Below are 22,795 nucleotides of genomic sequence, written 5' to 3' on the forward strand. Positions count from 1 at the left end.
TAAGTCAACGTGCACTGTGAAATAGATAGACTCCTTGCATGTTCTAAAAGTTACAAGATGTGAAGGACTGTTTGAGTTTGTATGTTTGCGACTATTTTTGTTCCGATGTGATTGTTTACGTCCGTCATTTGTGCACACGATGTAAATTGCACGTTTTTAATTCCTCGGCATAATGTTAAACTGCCGTGTGTGTTGTTCCTTTTCTTCTCTCACCAATCACACAGCAGTTGGTATTATAGAGATGCGATTATATCATCTTGAATAAAGACAATGCTCTTCAATAGTTGCTTTTTTTTTTTTATCATGTGTAGGCCAAAAAGCATACGAGAAGCAGAGTATTATATATTTATTCATCACTTATTTCTATTAATCATTACCATTATCGGTATCTTTATCACCGTTATGATTACAGTTATCAATATCGTTATGAATACAGTTATCAATGTCTTTATCATCACCATTATCAATAGCTTTATCACAAATATCTTACAACACCCCTCCATTATCATCCAACACCACGTTCCCATTATCCTCCTCTCGGAACCATTATCAGCATCTTTATTACCAACAATATCCTGCAGCACATCCCATCTTCAAGTTAGCCATCATCAAGTGGCCTCTGGTTTTCCTGGCGGCAGCGTAAGGTGCGGGGCACCACTAGTAATTCCAGTACCTAGAGAACCAATTCTGAAAGCCATGAGAGCCATATGGGCGCCGGCTATATATAGGGAACCTCATGAACCTTCCCTCACCACACGCTGCAGGCTTATCCCCCGTGTAGGCATCGCACACCACTTTCTTGAGGTCCTTCTCCGCCTCTGTCTGTTGGTTGTCAGTGTAGACCTGGCGAGGGAAGCGGCGGTAAAGTAAAAGTTACCTGGGAAGACTGTATTCTTAGTGATGTGAAGGGTAAAAAGAGTTGTAATGATTATACGAGCTATAATATGAATGGAAGCTTCATTGTTTAAGATTTAGGGTTAGTAAAGCAGTTCGAATGATGTTCTATGAGTAATAAGTGAAGATTAAGATGACATGACACAGGAAAGATAAAGAGTTTTAGAATCATGTTTAGTGATGTTGAAGGATAAAGTTGGAGGTTACTTCATGATAGAAGGAGAGTAAAACTACTAACTATGCCTGATGGAGGGGAGGCGTTGATAGAACGGTAGTTAAAGTGGCTGATGAAAATAAAGCTACGATGATACCATGAAAGAAATAACGTAAGAACAACATATCGATAGTTTTCTTCACTTTATTCCACTCATAATACGATGGAAATCGGGAATAATCACCTATTGGGGTTTACGAATAAGTGCTAACTTGCTGCATGACAGAATGGACTGTTTGATATCCTGACAAGAGTCCCAAACAAGGGAAGGAAGCGGTGTCACACTCACGTCGTTGATAATGATCCAGGGCACGTAATCAAGGTTTGGAGCAGCGGTTCTCTGCTTAACGCCCACTTCGTGAAGCAGGCGGCGTCCCTCTGATGACGAGTAACATAGCTGGATCGGGGCGAAGTCAATCCCGTGTTTCTCGGCGCACTGCAGAGAGAGAGAGAGAGAGAGAGAGAGAGAGAGAGGAGAGAGAGGAGAATTCTTAACTATCGTAATAGCTGCCACGATAGTATTCTGAAGTGTATGAAGTTATCAGCTTCTCTTCAGATTTTCCAGGTTAAGACAAAAATTTTATGTAATCAACGTAATGAATCATCCCATCAATGTGAAAGAAACATCTGAAGAAAATCCGTCTCTGGTTTTTCAAAATAGTGGATAAAGTTTTTTCAAGATACAGACAATTGTTTACGTACAAACTATATGTATCAGCCATCCCATGCTACTTTTGGAGTGAAACAGGTTAAGTTAGGAGGTCACTTTAATTTGCATCTATTCAGAATAATTTGGGTCATCTTCGTAAAACTATTGAAGTTTGTTTGAATATTTGTTGCAGTACCTTCGCAAAACTACTGATATTTGATTGGATTCTTCGTGTTTATAATTATTTCTTGTATTGGTGGGTGGTGGAGAAAACCGTGGCTGTCTTTATCTCGCCGCTTGATAAATTGTCCTGCATCTTGTCTAGTGGTGGCAGAGTGACAGTGGTGGGGGAGGGGGGAAGTCTTGTGTCATCTGAGCGTCCTCGATGTAAAATTTGTTCTTCATTCGATAGTGATTAGTGCCAGCCTGAACTATGTTGTGTTAAAGTGAATTGTAAAGATGACACCACCACCAAGATGCCGAGTTTGTGAAATAGTGACGAGGAAACAAGTGGTGAAGCAGAAACCATCCTGTATTTCCTCCTAACGCCTCATTCCACTCATGTGTCACTTATATACTTAACCTATACTTTGCTCGTACACTGTTGCTTACTGTAAGATTTTTTCTAATCAGATCACTACAACGCTACTACTACTGCTGTTACTATTGCTACTATTATTAGTATTACTGCTACTACTACTACTACTACTACAGTGAGGTACGTAAACTGTAATTCTAAAGATGATTTAGACCACTCATTATCTATTTAACTCGTGAGAACTGGTTTCAAGGATTGTAAATGATTAGTTGAATCTCTTGAGTGTTTCCCTATGACGCAGAATCCGTGATGAGTCGTCACTAGATATATAAAACGCACTTTGAAAAACCATCAAGCTTCCACGAGATCCTGTTGAAGAAAAATAGTCAAGAGGAGACAACTTGAAGTTTCGAGAAGGTAGTTCCCTAGTTAACCATTTGACTGCCACTAGTAATAATAGACCTTTCCTTAATCACCATTCAATCTGAGACATCATTATTTGTTTTAGTGCCACATCCAATCTTTGAACTCGAAAAAATTGCTAAATGTGTTCTTTTTCATCCCTGACTTTCTTTTGTAGATGATTAAAAAGACTTCACTCATTGTTTCTAGGGGTGTTTCCGTGTCGCAGTGTTTCCATGTCGCAAGCAGTGTTTTACTTAGCAGTGTTTCCGTGTCGCAGTGTTTCGTGTCGCAGTGCAGCTTTCTGTGGGGATTTGAGCATCTGTGCCAATAACAGTCACGTCCTATATTTACTTGAACTGATAATGGCAAAGTGTATGATTACAGTGGCTAAGCTCTAGATAATGAGGTAAGGTTGATCGGCCTCGTATCTAGACCTAATGGCACTGATGATAATAGACAGGTGGCGCCAATACCACGCTACGGTTTGAAAAAGAAAAACTAATATATATATATATATATATATATATATATATATATATATATATATATATATATATATATATATATATATATATATATATATATATATATATATATATATATATATATATTATATAACTCACCTGGGGACCACCAGCGGCGGCCGTGAACACCGTCATGATGCAGTTACTGAAGGCCATGAACACGTCTTCGCTCTGGATTAGCTTCTTGGCGCAGGCGATCATCTTGTTCCCCTCGCACTCATCAGGGCCATGCTGGCAAACGAAGATGTAGGAATCCCCGACGGCATAGTCCTGTTATGGGTTAGAGAGATTCTTATAGTGCCATGAAGATCCTCGACTTTTTTTCTCTCTCTTGGTGCGTTGGCGGCAGAAAGACTGGTAATACTACAACTCGAGAAAAAAAAAAGAGGGAGAGAAAAAAAAAAAAGCTATGACGGTGCACGCATGTACCTTTAATTGTCTTTCTTGTATACTTGAAAATCTTTCATTGCGCACATCCGCTCTTTAAGTTACCTGCGCTTTCCCATAGGCATTGACATCGAGAAGCATTATGTCCTTGAGTTCCTGGTATACCGGGTACAGCTGCGTGATGACGAACTTCTTACTGTCGGGACACAGCGTCTCGTAATACACCGACACCTTCACCGGGTCTGCAGCGGCCTGGCGATAGATGATAAATTCGTTAATATACATTTTCTCTCTCTCTCTCTCTCTCTCTCTCTCTCTCTCTCTCTCTCTCTCTCTCTCTCTCTCTCTCTCTCTCTCTCTCTCTCTCATCTAACCAATGAAATCAATGTACTGCGGATACTCACAGTGAGCCGAGCCAAGCCTAGGAGTGCCAGCAGCAGCAGCGGCATCATGGTGGTATGTTACTGTCACTCTGAGCGGATGACAAGTGACCAACTACCGCTGATGGCACCCACCACTTATATCTCACTTGACTCTTCGTCTGTACTTCGCCCCGCTTCATCAATACTGTTATCACGTGTCGTCTACGCACATCACCTATTTTTTTTCTATGCATTTATAGCTTTTCTTCATCTTTTATTATTATTTGTGGTGTTTACTTCCTTATGCGTAACTTATCTGTCAGTATTTAGCAATTTTCTGAAAATATTGTAATGTATATTTTTCAGGTTATTTTACTTACCGTACTGCGATAAACTTTGTTTCTTTAAGGTACAAAATATTTTAAAATGACGTTACATTCATTGTTGGTTGAATGAACATGTATTTAATTACTCCAGTGCATGAATCAGGAGAAAAAAAAAGAAAGAAGGAAGAAGAAAGAGAAAAGAACATGAACAAGGAAGTTTACAAGGTAGAACAAATACAGCCTAAATGCTAACGTCATGTCCGTTTGCCAGAAAGACATTCCAGCACCTCCTCTCAATGACTTTCAACAGTCTATAGTGGGAATTTCTGATGTTCGTAAAGTCATGATTCTCGCGACTGTATAGATCAAGTGTACCTTCTAACGTCATGTCTTTTTGTCAGAAAGACACGACCAAACACCACATTGGCAAACATTTCAACAGCTCGCCTCGACCACCATACGCAGACTCTAGTAGAGGTTATTGGAGTTGCAAGAATCACGATTTGAATGATTGTTGATGAAAGATTCTGCGTCATCCCTGGAAAAGGAAAGTCCCCGATAATTTGATTAATCATCTTTGTGGTCCTTTGAATTTAAGAAGGTCTTTTCTAAATACAACCCAGGAAACGTTAATTCAGGGTGTGTATTCAAATATTCATAAGTGTTGTTATTCATAATGCAAATTCATGATAAATTTGTTTGAATTCATTTTCCCCTCACATTGACCTACACATTATTAATCATTGTTACTGCATTATATATATATATATATATATATATATATATATATATATATATATATATATATATATATATATATATATATATATATATATATATATATATATATATATATATATATATATATATATATATATATATATATATATATATATATATATATATATATATATATATATATATATATATATATATATATATATATATATATATATATATATATATATATATATATATATATATATATATATATATATATATATATATATATATATATATATATATATATATATATATATATATATATATATATATATATATATATATATATATATATATATATATATATATATATATATATATATATATATATATATATATATATATATATATATATATATATATATATATATATATATATATATATATATATATATATATATATATATATATATATATATATATATATATATATATATATATATATATATATAAGGAAGGTTGATTTCATTAAAGATTATTGATGAAAAATAGATAAAGCAACTTAATAATGATAATAATGACTAATAACAACAATAATATTAATAATGATAATAATAATAATAGTGGTAATAATAATAATAATAATCATAATAATAATAAAAATGACAACAATGATAATAATAATAATAATAATAGTAATAATAATAATAATAATAATAATAATAACAATAGTTATAACAATAACAATAACAACAATGATAATAACAATAATAATACTAATAATACTAGTAATAGTAATAATAATGATGATGATAAGAATGATAATAATAATAATGATAATATTAATAATAATAGTGATATTAGTAATAATAATAATAGTAATAATAATAATAATAATAATAATAATAATAATAATAATAATAATAATAATAATAATTAATAATATTGATAATAAAATATAATAGATAAATTACTAAAGAATAAGCATCGACAAGCAAGTCAAGCTTATGCTCCACTTATGCTTTGCTCTTCATACTCCCTGTAGCGGTCTCTCTTACCTCACGTTCACATTCACATCAGTGTACTAGTATCCAATACAACGCGTGGGAAATTTCATAAGATACTCCCAAATGACTGCCTCATGTGTATCTCCTAATCTAGGGAGCTGTCTCACGCTAACATATCTGTGGGAGAGTTAGTGCTCTTTCACAACTCTTGCGACTATCATAAAAATTGTTGTGAAGCCATAGTGATATATTTCATCAGTACCTTAGATCCACAACACAAAGGAGGAAGTGCAAAGAATGGTTTCTTAAACTCAAAGGCCTGGGCTTAATGCCTGTAAACTGCACAAGGTCATTAAAGCAGACATGTCAGCTTGTTGCCAATCTTTACCTGGGGTTGAAGAGAAAACACCACCAATCTCACCAAATAATTGCCGTGGGGTAGGATCGAAATCGCGCCATCACGGTCACGGGCTAAACCCTTTGCCATCGAGCTACCTACACTGTAAAAAATGAAGGATACTATGAAAGGTAGATTTGATACGAGGGGATAATTATTAACGTCACAGATGTGCCCACACTATCGCCTTCTTCCTCCCACAAGGGCACAATATGGACAAATGTACCCATATCAACATCAAAACGGTACATACATATGTCAAAATGTTAGATTCATGTAATTTTTATGTGCACGCAAATAAAAATCTGTTCTTTGTGAAATGTTAAGTATATTTTTATTGATATGGCATCGCCTCAAGTGGACGTAAAATATCGCATATCTACATATAGTTAAACAAGAACGTAACATTATATTTTAAGTGGTCTCTGGCAACCATCGGTGTTTGAATTGCTAGTTGTCACTTTTCCGTGTCGTAATGACGTGGATCGAGTTCAATGACAGTGCAATTTGCGTGTGACTAGAAAGTTTTGCTGAATTTCAAATATAAGCATATTTAGAAACAGACACAATTTGAAGAGAATAGATAATAAGAGACTGAATAACAAGAAGACACGAGTGAAATGACGACTACCTGTAGTGTAGCTAACCGTAGTGTAGTGCAGGAACCGTAAACTCAAGTATTCAAGAAACCGGTTCCTTGGGCAAGCCGAACCGTCGGAACCGGTTCCAGAACCAGTTCCGCGTGTAATCGGTAGTAGGGATGGGCAATGTACGGCTTTTCAGGTAATCGCGGGTACGGGTACCCGTCTCAGACTACCCGCGCTACCCGGTTCCACTACCCGGGTAGCTACCCGGTATCCATCAGGCACGCTTACCCGCCAGCGCGCGGTGGTCCCGGGGCGCAAGGTGAGTGAGTAGTACCAACGCGCTACCCGGGTAGCTGCCTGGTAACCATCAAAACGCTTACCCGGCACCCAGCGCACAGTGATCCCGGCTCCCGGGATTAATGTCGAGACGATTACCAAGATTATAAACCAAACACACACACACGCATATATATATATATATATATATATATATATATATATATATATATATATATATATATATATATATATATATATATATATATATATATATATATATATATATATATATATATATATATATATATATATATATATATATATATATATATATATATATATATATATATATATATATATATATATATATATATATATATATATATATATATATATATATATATATATATATATATATATATATATATATATATATATATATATATATATATATATATATATATATATATATATATATATATATATATATATATATATATATATATATATATATATATATATATATATATATATATATATATATATATATATATATATATATATATATATATATATATATATATATATATATATATATATATATATATATATATATATATATATATATATATATATATATATATATATATATATATATATATATATATATATATATATATATATATATATATATATATATATATATATATATATATATATATATATATATATATATATATATATATATATATATATATATATATATATATATATATATATATATATATATATATATATATATATATATATATATATATATATATATATATATATATATATATATATATATATATATATATATATATATATATATATATATATATATATATATATATATATATATTTTTTTTTTTCATTGTTATCATCATATTTAATTAATAATAAGACTTCGGTACTCATTGTGTACTCCAAGACAAGACTGCTTACCGGTGAGCAACACCCGACATTGTTTTACCCGGGTACTCGTCTAGATACTCACCACGCAGTACAGCATGAACGATATATTTCTAATCATTATCTCCATATTTCATTAATGATCGCACATCGGTAAACATTATCCATACTCTAAGAGTTTAGACATTAAATATTTTCACCGTAATCGCGCACATCTGTACTCTCTACACCAGAATGGGTGCCTAATAATATTATAAGAAATACCCGTGAAAATTACCCGACAACCTTCGTTCGTCCCGGGTACCCGTCTCGATACTCAGTACTCTACTATCCGGGTAGCTACCCGGGTACCCGCCCGTCCCTAATCGGTAGAGGGCAGCTGGCGAACCGAATACCAGCCTCAGAGTCTCGGAACCGCTAGCGTGCTGCTTGATGAATACCAGGCAGGGGTGCTGTATGGACAGTTTCCAAGGAATCTCTAAGATAGAGTTCTAATTGTTATTGAGTGATTTTGGGTTAACACTTTCATAACGCAGGACTACTTATAGTCTTTAGTATCATGTTTTTTTTTCTTTTATTAATTTATTTGTTTATTGCTTCTTTTTTTCGATTAACATTGAAACTCTACTGACTTTAGAAGCAGTATATAAATGATTGATTTACAACTTTAAGGAAGAAAAACTTCCTTAAAGTTGTAAATCAATAATTTATATACTGCTTCTAAATTTACGCACATGGCGGACGTCGTGACATCGTCGGCTTGTAATTTCGTCGGTATGACGACTGCAGCTGCCTTCACTGCGGCGTGACGAGGTGGAGTACTTGCATGTGTTTTTAGTTTTTACTAGTTTTCCGTTGTTTGGGCGAGCTAATATGGACAGCTTGTGCCCTAAGCGCGACAAGCAGATTAAGTGTAACAAGTTAGGTCGATAATGTGTGAGAGATACTTTAAATGATATTACACTGCGGGGTGCGCTTCACCCCATCTCGGACCATTATCAACTCGGACCACAACAATGAACCAACTCGGACCAGATATAGGTAAAAACAAAAGTTAAGTAATAAATACAAATGAAATTCAAAGTAAACTATTAAAAGCGGACTTTACTAAAGAATGGAAGTGTGAAAGCTCTAGTAAGACAATACAATTAAAGTATAAAAGTTTTGAAACAAATAAAATTAAATAGAAATAAGCTATTAAAAAATAGACTATATTAAAAAAAATGGAAGTGTAAAAGGTTTAACAAGACAATATAAATTCACACATTCACGGCAGTGAAACGAGAAACAGCTTTCAGTAGATTTATAGCTGATCTATGGCCTACAGAAAATTCATTCCAAAGTAAAGGCGGGTTTACGTCAATTTTGCGACTAAAATTGCAAGTCAGTAGAGTTTCCGCCTCAATATTGTTTGCGTTGTGACGTCATGGAGAAAGGTTTGGAAATGTGGTGTCTATGTAGAAGAGGGTTCTGGGTTGATGAGGAAAAAAAAAAAACACTTCTGGGACCCTGAAAGTGAATTCTACAACAAAAAAAAAAAAGCTTACGCAAATAGGCGTTCGATGAGATAGCTGCCACTTTCCGATGACTGCCTCCCTCTATGCAGGGTGTTGTTGGAGGGGAGGATTGAATACTTGTGCTGATTTAATTTGATCGCAATCGTCATCGTCACCAGAGGAAGACATCTTGTTGGGTAGCTGTTTGTTTCTAGAAGGTTGAATAACAGAAGGCGGCATGACGTCACAAAAGTTAAACCAGCGCGCTGTTGGTTCGCTGCTGCCCCAATCTCCCTTACACCCAAAACATTGCCAGTCGCCCATCGAAAAAAAAAAAGAAAGAAAAAAAAAGAAAAACTCGAGTTACGCACCTTATTTTCCGTCTTGTGTCCATGTTTCGAGGCTCCCTGCCATATATGTGACCTTAAAAGACTCGCGATAATCGTGGCATACTATGCCACAAAAATTTATACGGTAAATCATACATACAAATTAGATAATACAGTGTTTTCCAGGTTTGATGGACTTAGGGGAGAGGTGGGAAGCTGTCTTTTGGGGCAAACGTATAACTGAACAAGGTCATGTATACATGTAAATATGTACATATGCATATGCATTTAAATGAAGGATGAATAATAAATTGTGCTCTTGCTGCTACTGCTACTGCTACTACTACTACTGCTACTACTACTACTACTACTACTACTACTACTACTACTACTACTAGTACTGCTACTGCTAATGCTACTGCTACTGCTACTGCTACTACTACTACTACTACTACTACCACTACTACTACCACTACTAGTACTACTACTACTACGACGACGACTGCTGGTGCGACTACTACTATTGCTAGTATTTCGGTTGCTAGAGCGACTACTTCTACTGTTACTACTACTATTACTACTAGTACTACTAATACTGCTGCTGCTGCTGCTGCTGCTGCTGCTGCTGCTGCTGCTGCTGCTGCTGCTGCTGCTACTACTACTACTACTAATAATAATAATACAAATACTAATGCTACTACTACCACTACTACTTCTACTACTTATATGACTGATTTTTTCCACTACTACTACTAATACTATACTACTACTGCTGCTGCTGCTGCTGCTGCTGCTGCTGCTGCTGCTGCTGCTGCTGCTACTACTACTACTACTACTACTACTACTACTACTCATATTTCCCTTCCTACTTTTCAGGGAGGGTGGTAGTAGTAGTAGTAGTAGTAATGGTGCAGCAGTAATATCAGTAATAATGTAGTAGTAGCAGTAGTGGTTGTCCAGTGTATTGGAGGTTAGAGACTACTTGAAGGAAAAAAAGACCGGATGTGATGTGCATAGCAGAAACAAAACTAGAGGAGGAAGTCCATGGTAACTTTAAGGAAGAGGAATATAAAAGTTGGAGAAGAGACAGAAAGGGAAAACGGGGAGGAGGAGTGCTAATAATGGTTCGAGATAATAGTATGTGTAGAAGAAGTGCACTATTGGGATGGCATGACGGAAGTTATAGGAGTAACAATCAAGACAAAAGGGGGAAAAAAAAAAACGAAGAATCATTGTCACGTATGTGCCACCGAAGACAAATACATGAAGAGCAGACGAACATTAAAGGAAATGCAAGGAGAGCTGATTAAGTGCAAGCTTGGATAATATGATAAGAAGAGATGGAAAATACTGTTAGTAGGAGACTATAACTGTAAAAGAGTAAACTAGAGAGAGATGGAAGTAATGGGTAATGCTGGATCGTGGAGTGAGGAGATGTTACAGTTAACTATGGTGAATACACTGGATCAGTGGGTGGAAGAATCAACACGGTTCAGAGGGGAAGAAGAACCATCATTGTTTGATCTAGTATTCACAAAGAAGCTGGAACCCCTCCTAGCATACAGTATCTCAGTCCAATGGGAAGAAGTGACCACGTAACACTAGTATTGGAAATGCAGGAAAAAGACATGATAAGATACAGAGAGGAAAACAAAAAGAGAGATTGAATTATGCAAATAGATTGGAGGAACATTATGAATAGAAGGACAGTACGGATATATGAAATATTCCTAGAGAAATATAACGAAAGAGTGATGAAATACGTACCTGTCTATAGAGTAAAGAAAAGTATATAAGCTTTGTACAATGGCAGATGTGTAGAAGCTAAAAGGGAAAAAGATAAAGCTTGGAAGAAACTCAAAAAGCAAAGAAATGAAAACAACAGACAGCAGTATAATGATGCGAGAAATGAATATATTAGAGTAAGGAGAGAGGAAGAAAGAAACTTTGAGAAAGATGTGGTGTTAAAAAGCGATAATGAACTCAAACTTTTTACAAGTATATAAATAGTAAGATGAAAAATAGGGAAGCAATAGAAAAAAATAGTTAAAGTAGGGAAGACATACCAAACAGCAGAGGAAATGAGTGAAATAATGAATGAGAGCTTCAAAACTATGTTCACTGAAGATGATGATTTTACATAATCAAATAGGACATTGCACCGTCAAGGCTTGCAAGAAATCATAGTGCACTAAAAAGGAATTGGAAGATTACTACAAAATTTGATGTCGGAAAAGCAATGGGACCGGATGGTGTGTCGGGCTGGGCACTAAAGGAATGTAAAGATCAGTTGTTAGAACCAGTTTGGGAAATGGTTACAAGCTCATTAAAAGAAGGGAGAGTACCACTGGAATGAAAGAGAGCTAACATAATCCCAATATTCAAAGGAGGAAAGTCAACTGAGCCATTAAATTACAGACCGGTGTCACTTACAAGTATTGTGGGCAAAATATGTGAAATTGTTATCAAAGAAAAATGGATTAAATATCTAGAAGAAAAACAAGTTATATCGAACAGACAATTTGGGTTCAGGACAGGACAGTCATGTGTGTCGAATTTATTAAGTTTCTACTCAAGAGTAGTGGAAGGACTGGAGAGCAGAGATGGATGGGTGGACACTGTGTAGTACCTGGACATAAAAAAGGCTTTTGATAGGGTCTCTCATAACAGACTACTTTGGAAATTGGAGAAGGTAGGAGGACTGAGAAGAATAATATTAGATTGGATAAGGGATTACTTGAAGGACAGAGAGATGAGAACTGTGATCAGGGATACATACTCATCCTGGAGTAAAATATCAAGTGGAGTGCCACAGGGATCAGTGTTAGACCCCATTATGTTCCAGGTATATGTAAACGACATACAGTGTGGAGTGACCAGCTATATCAATTTATTTGCTGATGATGCAAAATTGTTAAGAATAATTAAGACCCGAGAAGACTGTTTGCTACTGCAGGAAGATATAGACAAAATTTATGAGTGGAGTAAGAAGTGGAAGTTAGAATTCAATGCCAAGAAATTCCATGTAATGGAATTAGGAAAGAGTAAGAGAAGACCAGTATGGAACTATTTGATGGGAGAGGAACAAATGAAGACTAAGAGGACAAAGATCTGGGAGTGGTTATAAAAGAAACGCTGAGCCCCGAAAAACACATAAGTAAAAAAATTGGAACAACGTATAAAATGTTGGCTAATATTAGGGTGGCATTTCGCTACCTGAACAAGGATATGATGAAAAAATTATTGCGAGTATGATATGTTCACAGTTGGAATATGCAGCAATGGTGTGTGTGGTCGCCGAGCTTGAAAAAAGGATATAAGAAAATTAGAACGGATCCAGAGGATAGCTACATAGATGGTGCCAGAAATAAAGGACCTAACATATGAAGAAAGGCTGAAGAAAATGGGACTGCCAACCTTACAAGATAGAAGAGAAAGAGAGGGACCTAATCACAATGTATAAAATAGTTAATGGCATTGAAAAGATAGACAAGCAAGACCTGGTGCTGGTGGCAGATGAAGCTGGAAGGACAAGAGGACATGCAAAGAAGATCAGGAAGAGGCAGTGTGTGAAGGATACTGGAAAATACAGTTTTCCACATAGAACGGTGGAAAAATGAATGCATTGAGTGATGAAGTTGTTACAGCACATAATGTGCATAGCTTTAAAGAAAAATTAGATAAATGGAGATATGGAGACAGGACACTATGAGCCCTGCTCGAACCCTGTACAATACAACTAGGTAAATACATTCTCTCTCTCTCTCTCTCTCTCTCTCTCTCTCTCTCTCTCTCTCTCTCTCTCTCTCTCTCTCTCTCTCTCTCTCTCTCTCTCTCTCTCTCTCTCTCTCTCTCTCTCTCTCTCTCTCTCTCTCTCTCTCTCTCTCTCTCTCTCTCTCTCTCTCTCTCTCTCTCTCTCTCTCTCTCTCTCTCTCTCTCTCTCTCTCAAGTGTCTTTCCTATGAATCAAAAGCTACAAGGTAGACGGCTTTTTTTTTTTTTTTTTTTTTATTTAAACAAAACTTTATACAAAGGAACATGTACCCAAAGGCGCACTGTCGTGTGCTACCTATTCTAAAGGGTACTACAATCTATTTCTCTACAATATTTACAAGACTTAAAAATAGATAATATACAAGATGGTCAGCATGTAAATGGAGCACTATTCGTTTCACTTCACTAGCACTATTCACGCACTGCACTACACTGAGTGTCACGTCACAAAGAGTGTCAGAGGAGTTGGCAGTGTCTGTCTCCACTTATGTGCCATCAGTTTGACACTGTGTGTGTTCATCTCCTGGACGTGAGGCACCGCGGCCGTGAACAAGTTCCACATCCTGGAGACGCGTCCTGCGAAGGTGCGTTGATGCTGACACCTCTCTCTCTCTCTCTCTCTCTCTCTCTCTCTCTCTCTCTCTCTCTCTCTCTCTCTCTCTCTCTCTCTCTCTCTCTCTCTCTCTCTCTCTCTCTCTCTCTCTCTCTCTCTCTCTCTCTCTCTCTCTCTCTCTCTCTCTCTCTCTCTCTCTCTCTCTCTCTCTCTCTCTCTCTCTCTCTCTCTCTCTCTCTCTCTCTCTCTCTCTCTCTCTCTCTCTCTCTCTCTCTCTCTCTCTCTCTCTCTCTCTCTCTCTCTCTCTCTCTCTCTCTCTCTCTCTCTCTCTCTCTCTCTCTCTCTCTCTCTCTCTCTCTCTCTCTCTCTCTCTCTCTCTCTCTCTCTCTCTCTCTCTCTCTCTCTCTCTCTCTCTCTCTCTCTCTCTCTCTCTCTCTCTCTCTCTCTCTCTCTCTCTCTCTCTCTCTCTCTCTCTCTCTCTCTCTCTCTCTCTCTCTCTCTCTCTCTCTCTCTCTCTCTCTCTCTCTCTCTCTCTCTCTCTCTCTCTCTCTCTCTCTCTCTCTCTCTCTCTCTCTCTCTCTCTCTCTCTCTCTCTCTCTCTCTCTCTCTCTCTCTCTCTCTCTCTCTCTCTCTCTCTCTCTCTCTCTCTCTCTCTCTCTCTCTCTCTCTCTCTCTCTCTCTCTCTCTCTCTCTCTCTCTCTCTCTCTCTCTCTCTCTCTCTCTCTCTCTCTCTCTCTCTCTCTCTCTCTCTCTCTCTCTCTCTCTCTCTCTCTCTCTCTCTCTCTCTCTCTCTCTCTCTCTCTCTCTCTCTCTCTCTCTCTCTCTCTCTCTCTCTCTCTCTCTCTCTCTCTCTCTCTCTCTCTCTCTCTCTCTCTCTCTCTCTCTCTCTCTCTCTCTCTCTCTCTCTCTCTCTCTCTCTCTCTCTCTCTCTCTCTCTCTCTCTCTCTCTCTCTCTCTCTCTCTCTCTCTCTCTCTCTCTCTCTCTCTCTCTCTCTCTCTCTCTCTCTCTCTCTCTCTCTCTCTCTCTCTCTCTCTCTCTCTCTCTCTCTCTCTCTCTCTCTCTCTCTCTCTCTCTCTCTCTCTCTCTCTCTCTCTCTCTCTCTCTCTCTCTCTCTCTCTCTCTCTCTCTCTCTCTCTCTCTCTCTCTCTCTCTCTCTCTGCTGCTACTGCTGCTACTGCTGCTGCTGCTGCTGCTACTGCTGCTGCTACTGCTGCTGCCGCTGCTGCTGCTGCTGCTGCTGCTGCTGCTGCTGCTGCTGCTGCTGCTGCTGCTGCTGCTGCTGCTGCTGCTGCTGCTGCTGCTGCTGCTGCTGCTGCTGCTGCTGCTGCTGCTGCTGCTGCTGCTGCTGCTGCTGCTGCTGCTGCTGCTGCTGCTGCTGCTGCTGCTGCTGCTGCTGCTGCTGCTGCTGCTGCTGCTGCTGCTGCTGCTGCTGCTGCTGCTGCTGCTGCTGCTGCAGGTGCTGCTGCTGCTGCTGCTGGGTGCTGCTGCTGCTGCTGCTGCTGCTGCTGCTGCTGCTGCTGCTGCTGCTGCTGCTGCTGCTGCTGCTGCTGCTGCTGCTGCTGCTGCTGCTGCTGCTGCTGCTGCTGCTGCTGCTGCTGCTGCTGCTGCTGCTGCTGCTGCTGCTGCTGCTGCTGCTGCTGCTGCTGCTGCTGCTGCTGCTGCTGCTGCTGCTGCTGCTGCTGCTGCTGCTGCTGCTGCTGCTGCTGCTGCTGCTGCTGCTGCTGCTGCTGCTGCTGCTGCTGCTGCTGCTGCTGCTGCTGCTGCTGCTGCTGCTGCTGCTGCTGCTGCTGCTGCTGCTGCTGCTGCTGCTGCTGCTGCTGCAACTGCTGCTGCTACTGCTGCTGCTGCTGCTGCTGCTGCTGCTGCTGCTGCTGCTGCTGCTGCTGCTGCTGCTGCTGCTGCTGCTGCTGCTGCTGCTGCTGCTGCTGCTGCTGCTGCTGCTGCTGCTGCTGCTGCTGCTGCTGCTGCTGCTGCTGCTGCTGCTGCTGCAACTGCTGCTGCTGCTGCTGCTGCTGCTGCTGCTGAGATACCTCACCCCATGTTTGTTGATTGCGTCAATTGGGGCTCCACTGCTTGGGTCATTGGCCCCAACTCTCGCTAATGACTGTGGCGTCAACCATATCTAATGCTCTATAATATAAACATTGGTTGTTGGCTCACTACTGCTGCTACTACTACTACTACTGCTACTGCTGCTGCTGCTGCTGCTGCTACTGCTGCTGCTGCTGCTGCTGCTGCTGCTGCTGCTGCTGCTGCTGCTGCTGCTACTGCCACCACTGCTGCTGCTGCTGCTGCTGCTACTGCTGCTGCTGGTGCAACAGCAACAACAACTGCAACTGCAACAGCACTGCAACTGCTCATCTGCTGCTGTTGTTGCTGCTGCTGCTGCTGCTGCTGCTGCTGCTGCTGCTGCTGCTGCTGCTGCTGCTGCTGCTGCTGCTGCTGCTGCTGCTGCTGCTGCTGCTGCTGCTGCTGCTGCTGGTGGTGGTGGTGGTTAACAACAACTACTACTACTGCTGCTGCTGCTGCTGGTAATAATGCACTGCTGCTGCTGCTGCTGCTGCTGCTGCTGCTGCTGCAATAACTGCTACTGCTGCTGCTGCTGCTGCTGCTGCTGCTGCTGCTGCTGCTGCTGCTGCTGCTGCTGCTGCTGCTGGTGCACTGCTGCTGCTGCTGCTGCTGCTGCTGCTGCTGCTGCTGCTGCTGCTGCATTACTGCTGCTGCTGCTGCTGCTGCTGCTGCTGCTGCTGCTGCTGCTGCTGCTGCTGCTGCTGCTGCAGCTGTTGTTGCTATCATGATGATCATGATTGCTGCTGCTGCTGCTACTGCTGCTGCTGCACGCTGCTGGTTGGCAACTGCGGTTGCTGGTGCTGGTTGCTGCAGCAGCAGCAACGCTGTGCTGTTGCTACTGTTTGCAACGCTGCTGCTGCTGCTGCTGCAGCAACAGCAACGCTGTTGATGTTGCTGGTTGCTGCTGCGTTGCTGCTGCTGCTGCTGCTGCTGCTGCTGCTGCTGCTGCTGCTGCTGCTGCTGCTGCTGCTGCTGCTGCTGCTGCTGCTGCTGCTGCTGCTGCTGCTGCTGCTGCTGCTGTTTGGCAACAGCAGCAACGGTTGATTGGTTAACGCTGTTGCTGCTGTTTGCTACTGCTACTGCTACTGCTGCGGTTGGCTGGTTAACGGTTGGTTGGCTGCTGCTGTTGCGGTGCTACTGTTGCTGCTGCTGCTACTGCTGCTGCAGCAGCAGCAGCGCGGTTGCTGCTGCTGTTGCTGCTGTTGCTGCTGCTGCTGCTGCTGCTGCTGGTTGCTGCTGGTTGCTGCTGCTGTGTTGTTACTACTGTTGCTGTTGCTACTGCTGCTGCTACTGCTACTGCTGCTGCTGCTGCGTTTGTTTGTCGACTGCTGCTGCTGCTGCTGCTGCTGCTGCTACTGCTGCTGCTGCTGCTGCTGCTGCTGCTGCTGCTGCTGCTGCAGCAACGCGCTGCTGCAACGCTGCTGCTACTGCTGCTGCTGCTGCTGCTGCTGCTGCTGCTGCTGCTGCTGCTACTACCTCTGATAATAATAATAATAATAATATTATTATTAGTATCATAATTACTACAACAACTACTACTACTTCTACTACTACTTCTACTATGACTACTGCTGCTACTATTGCTACTACTACTTCTGATAATAATGATATTATTACTGATAACTCGAATTGATGGTCGAACGTCCACTCATGGGTTTGTAAAGAAATTTCGAATCTTGTCCACGGTCTGAGTGTAGGTTGGGCTTCCTCACTCGGGGCAACGGTTTCCTAGCGGGTGGGCTTTAAGATAGGAGGTACCCTAAAAAGTATCCCCTTTAGCCCATAAATTCCCGTGAAAAGCCCACATGGTATAAAAAAAAAAAAAAGGCCTCTCCCTCCACCCTTCCGCCAGTTGTGCTGCTGCGGTCTTCAGAATGACATTCTCGTGAGTTTTCTCTGTAGTTTTTCATATATAAACTTACATTAACACCGAAAGCTTATTAGTGGTAAAAATATCAGGTAATCAAACGGCCGCACACATGGTTATATACATAGCTATGGCCTCTCTCTTTTTCTTCTTCTTTGGACCTGTGCCACTTTAAACCGCTTCGTAGGTCTCTCTCCTTCTATCACTGTCTACAAAATTGTGGCACTGCCATACTTTTCCAAAATGTTCTTCCGTGGTCATACTTGTTAATTTCTCTGCTTCCCGCACTCATTATCATACCCATCACCCTTCTTGCCTTTGATTCATTAGTTTTCCTCTGTGCACTGCCTCCAATACCTTCCTTTCTTATTTCTATTCCAAGGTAATTATAACTGTCCACCACTTCTAATACGTTATATCCTATCACCCATTGTCCCTCTTTTGTCGTGTTGAACTACATTACTTTACATTTGTTGATGCTAAATTTCATTTCCCTTTCTTTTCCATATTCTTCTGCAATATGGAGCAATCTATTCATGTCCTCTCTGGATTCTGTAATGACCACTACATCATCTGCATATCCTAGGCACCCTAATTTTCTTTCTCCCTCTCCACCGCCGCCGCCGCCATTGTCCCGTTCTGATACCGAATTACCGGTAAAAAATAATTGCCGGTATCGGGGTATACCGATGCCGGTGCGCATTCCTATAGTTCTGCCGCAGTCTTGAGAAAAAAAACACATTCTTCTGCATTCTGTCATTAGTTTTTCATTTGGAATGTTACAATGGCACAGAAGAGGCTTATTGGTGGTGAAAATAGGGAATCTAGTTAAAGTGCAAGTGTTAATGAGTCACATCCCTCCACTGACAATTTTATGAAGATCGTTTAGGCGTTGGGTTTTTCGGGGATTTCCCGGCCTGCGGCGCTGTCACACGTGTACCAATATGCACCTCAAGTCAGGTACTTAATACTTCGTAACTGAATGGTGTTGGAGCACATATACGTTGTGATGCTCTAAAAAGGCATGTTAGAGTAATTTGTGTTTATTTTTAAACATATTTTGCATTGTTTTTGCAAACACAACAATACTTGACAACGTTTCCTCCAAGCGTTGTCACATCCCTTTGGGTGACCGAGTGAGGTCACAGGTCAAAGTGACCGTGTTAATCCATGGGTCACTTCCTCTCCTGCTACCACCCAAAATGAGAGAGAGAGAGAGAGAGAGAGAGAGAGAGAGAGAGTGTATGGGAAGCAAGGTTCTCATTGACACATAGGCTCTAATCTCATAATTTGCCCATTACAAGGTTTGGCACCGCCGCAGGTCGGGAAATCTCCGAAAAAGCCAGCACCTGAACGATCTTCATGTAATGGTCAGACCATAGTGGGTTCACATGAATCACACCAGACATTTTTATGAATGTTGACTTGTTCTCCGACGACCTCCCTCCCCATCATCACCCTTCTCTCCTCCACTTCTACATTATCCATCACCAGCCTTCACTTACAGTATGTACTGTACATTGAAATTCTCATAAACTTGAGGCTTTACTAAGATTAGAACGAATTAGCTTATTTACATGTATTGATAGTCAAACTTTATTTTACTCGAACAGCCATTTGGATTGGAGTAAGTTCGAGTATTGAGTCTCCACTGTATTTATACGTGAGCGGTGAGTGCAAACGGGAAGTGCGAGTGGGGAGCACAAGCTTGAGCACAAGTGTGGGGTGTGAGCGGAGAGCGGGTGTATGAGCGGAGAACGGGAGTGTGAGCGGAGAGCCCAAGTTAGAGCGGAGAGCGGAAGTGCAAGCGAAGAGCTTGAGTGGAAATAAGAACGCTAGCGCTTTTGTAACTTCGTGAAAAATGAGCGGATGAGCTATAGCGGAAGGATCTGGCCTGAAAGAACGGAGCAGTGTGAGCAAAATTTATTTTTTGAATGTGCTTGCCCAGCCCTGACCATTTAACATAACGAGTTGGGTTTTCTGTAATCTTCAGACATGATTTTTCATTCATTCCTTTTCTCCATTCCATTCTGGTTTTCACTATTCTATAGAGGATGAATATAGCTTTATTTGATGTACTACTTTATGGTAGTACAGCTTTATTTGATGTTCTACTTTAGTGCATTAGTAAACATGACAAGTCATGATGCTCGGAAGTATCAGCATCGATTTTGTTATCTAGGAAAATTTCTCCCCAAATGTTAACACTGTTTTACCTGGGGAAAATTCCCTAAATCATAACATTGTTTTGATACTTGACCTGTTTTCCAGTGTGCCAGTGTGCTAGCACACTCGAGTTGGTTCACGCTCAACTTGTCCATAAACCATAATTACAAAGGATTTTTTTTTTCTTTTTTTGGGGGAAACCCATATGAAAAAAATTCATCACAAGCTTTCCCATTGATATAAAATAGTTAGATTTTCTTTCTATGTGCTGCAATTGCTCAAAGTTACAATAAAGATGTGTCATTCCCTATTGCATAGGGCTCCATATTGCAGCAGGTTTGTTGAAAATCATAGAGAAAAGAGGGCAGTTTGGTGTTGAGGGATGCGTTGTAGTTGGAAATAGTGTGAACATTTGGGGAAGATTTTACAAGTACTATACAGTGGTGAGGCAAGGTTAAAGGTGTTAAATCAACTAGCTTCTGTAGTTAATTTCATTCACGATTGTAAAAGGAAGACCTCAAAGGGGCAAGAGTACATACATTGGTAGTACATGGTGGAGGGTAAAGTTGAGAATAGGTATAAAGATTAGTGGTAACTGAGTGAGTTTACATGGTAAGGAATAAATTAAGTATAATACACAAACAAATTGACCAGGTTGCTCAGCAATATTTATTTATTCAAAATATAATCAAAACAATGCTGCATTAAATATGTATCATAAGATATTAACAGCCTCAATATTTATTGCTATAATAACAAGCAACAATACTAGTGTTGATACTAACTAATTGTGAGGCTTATGGCAGTCTTAATCTACACCTTCAAAACTCAAGAGTGGTGGCAGGTGATAAGGCATAGTACAATCACAGGAACATTTTTTTTTTATCTGGCCAGGCCATCAGCATGCACACAGCACACTAACATGCATTCTATCTTAGGTTTTTTCCAAGCTTCAATGAAATGGTATGCTATAGCACTGCTTTCAGAACAATGGCATTATTACATTGTGTCTATGGATGTGCTGGAGCCACAGATTCTACTACAGAAAAATCAGCATAATTCTAGACCATGCAAATGCAATTCATATCATTATTTCATACAATGGATATTGTAAGAATTCAATTCTCAATTTTCTAAATGTTAACTTGTAGCATGGCCTTTGAGTATTGTCACTACATAACATTAACCAGCATTTTATTTGTCTCAATACTGTGTAGTCATCCTACTAAATAATTGCCAGCAGTAATTATGGTTAGTCTGTGCCTTTAACTTCGGGTTCTTGTCTCTAAAAGTAATCTGACAAAGTTTATTATATATCTTTTATAGATAAAAGTAATCTGATAAAGTTTATATATCTTTTATAGATATAAACATTTCATGGATTCTTAATTGTTTCTTGTTAGTAATGGAATAATTTCTTTTTATTACAAGCTCTGGTGGTGGTTCAGTTGCCAGCACAGTCACATGAACTTTTTTTATAATTGACTTTCCATGAAAAAATGGCTTTTTTAATAAGTTCAAACAAAGCCTCTAAATCATGTGATTTAACTAGCAAACTTAATTTTTGTCATTTAGCAAAACTGATAAATTCTTATGCCAGCAATAAATAAAAATTCTTTTGGTTATGCTACTCCTACAATGATGTTACCTGAAAGCCATGCTAAGCATATTCTATGCACTACATGTACTATGACTCTTTTTAACTTAGAAGACTTTTTGAACACATTTAAATGTTTGAGTTTTTTGCTTAATTAAGAGTAAGAGCATCATTAAGATTTGGACCATATTAAAAACAGAACCACATGCTACTTTCTTATCAAACCTAGCAATATTGACTAGTGCACATCGTATCAAGATGACCATAGCATATTGAAATGTCCACTTCAAATTATTCCATACACTCAAAAAGACGAAGGTAAGAAGGCACGAGTATCACTGAATGCACCAGTGGGATCTGGATTCACAGTACAGTCAGGCTGCAGCTGAGGTCCAGTGCAGCTCGTATGAGACCAAGAAAATTACAAATCTTTGGCAATAAATGCTTCATGGTGAGGAGGCTAAACAACAAACACATAATATTAATTTACAAATAAGTTCAAAAAGTGTAGCATATGTCCAGTTTAATCAAGATTTTTAACAAATAGAGGTCCTGTGTGTTTTGACATGTTTTCCATTTATCTTTCAAGTCATTAGTCTGCATTAAGCTCAAAAGGTTAAGCCCTACTATATATAGAATCATAAATGTATCTTTTTGGCCCAAGAAGTACAACTGTAATTTATTGCATATACATATT

The 22,795-nt window shown here is 39.5% G+C and overlaps 2 protein-coding genes across 7 annotated transcripts in view; one reads left to right on the plus strand and one right to left on the minus strand.

Moving 5' to 3' along the window:
* Positions 1-22,795, plus strand: part of LOC123500035 — a 58,488-nt gene that overhangs the window by 22,095 nt on the left and 13,598 nt on the right. The window lies entirely within an intron of this gene.
* On the minus strand, positions 333-4,158 carry LOC123500036 (gamma-interferon-inducible lysosomal thiol reductase-like). The gene is made up of 5 exons (XM_045248659.1): positions 4,016-4,158; positions 3,717-3,863; positions 3,324-3,494; positions 1,398-1,544; positions 333-843 (listed from the first exon to the last, which is right to left on the minus strand). The coding sequence occupies exons 1-5, from the start codon at positions 4,061-4,063 to the stop codon at positions 658-660; spliced, it is 699 nt and encodes a 232-aa protein (XP_045104594.1). The 5' UTR covers positions 4,064-4,158; the 3' UTR covers positions 333-657.

The sequence above is a fragment of the Portunus trituberculatus genome, chromosome 50 (genome assembly GCF_017591435.1).
Source record: "Portunus trituberculatus isolate SZX2019 chromosome 50, ASM1759143v1, whole genome shotgun sequence".
Classification (NCBI taxonomy): domain Eukaryota; kingdom Metazoa; phylum Arthropoda; class Malacostraca; order Decapoda; family Portunidae; genus Portunus; species Portunus trituberculatus.

Excerpts from the sequence above, each read along its gene's own strand:
- LOC123500036 (XM_045248659.1), bottom strand. The coding sequence starts at position 4,063 with ATGATGCCGCTGCTGCTGCTGGCACTCCTAGGCTTGGCTCGGCTCACT. Across the intron at positions 3,864-4,015 it reads TAGGCTTGGCTCGGCTCACT|GCCGCTGCAGACCCGGTGAA; the intron begins GTGAGTATCCGC and ends ATCTATCGCCAG. Across the intron at positions 3,495-3,716 it reads ATGCCTATGGGAAAGCGCAG|GACTATGCCGTCGGGGATTC; the intron begins GTAACTTAAAGA and ends AACCCATAACAG.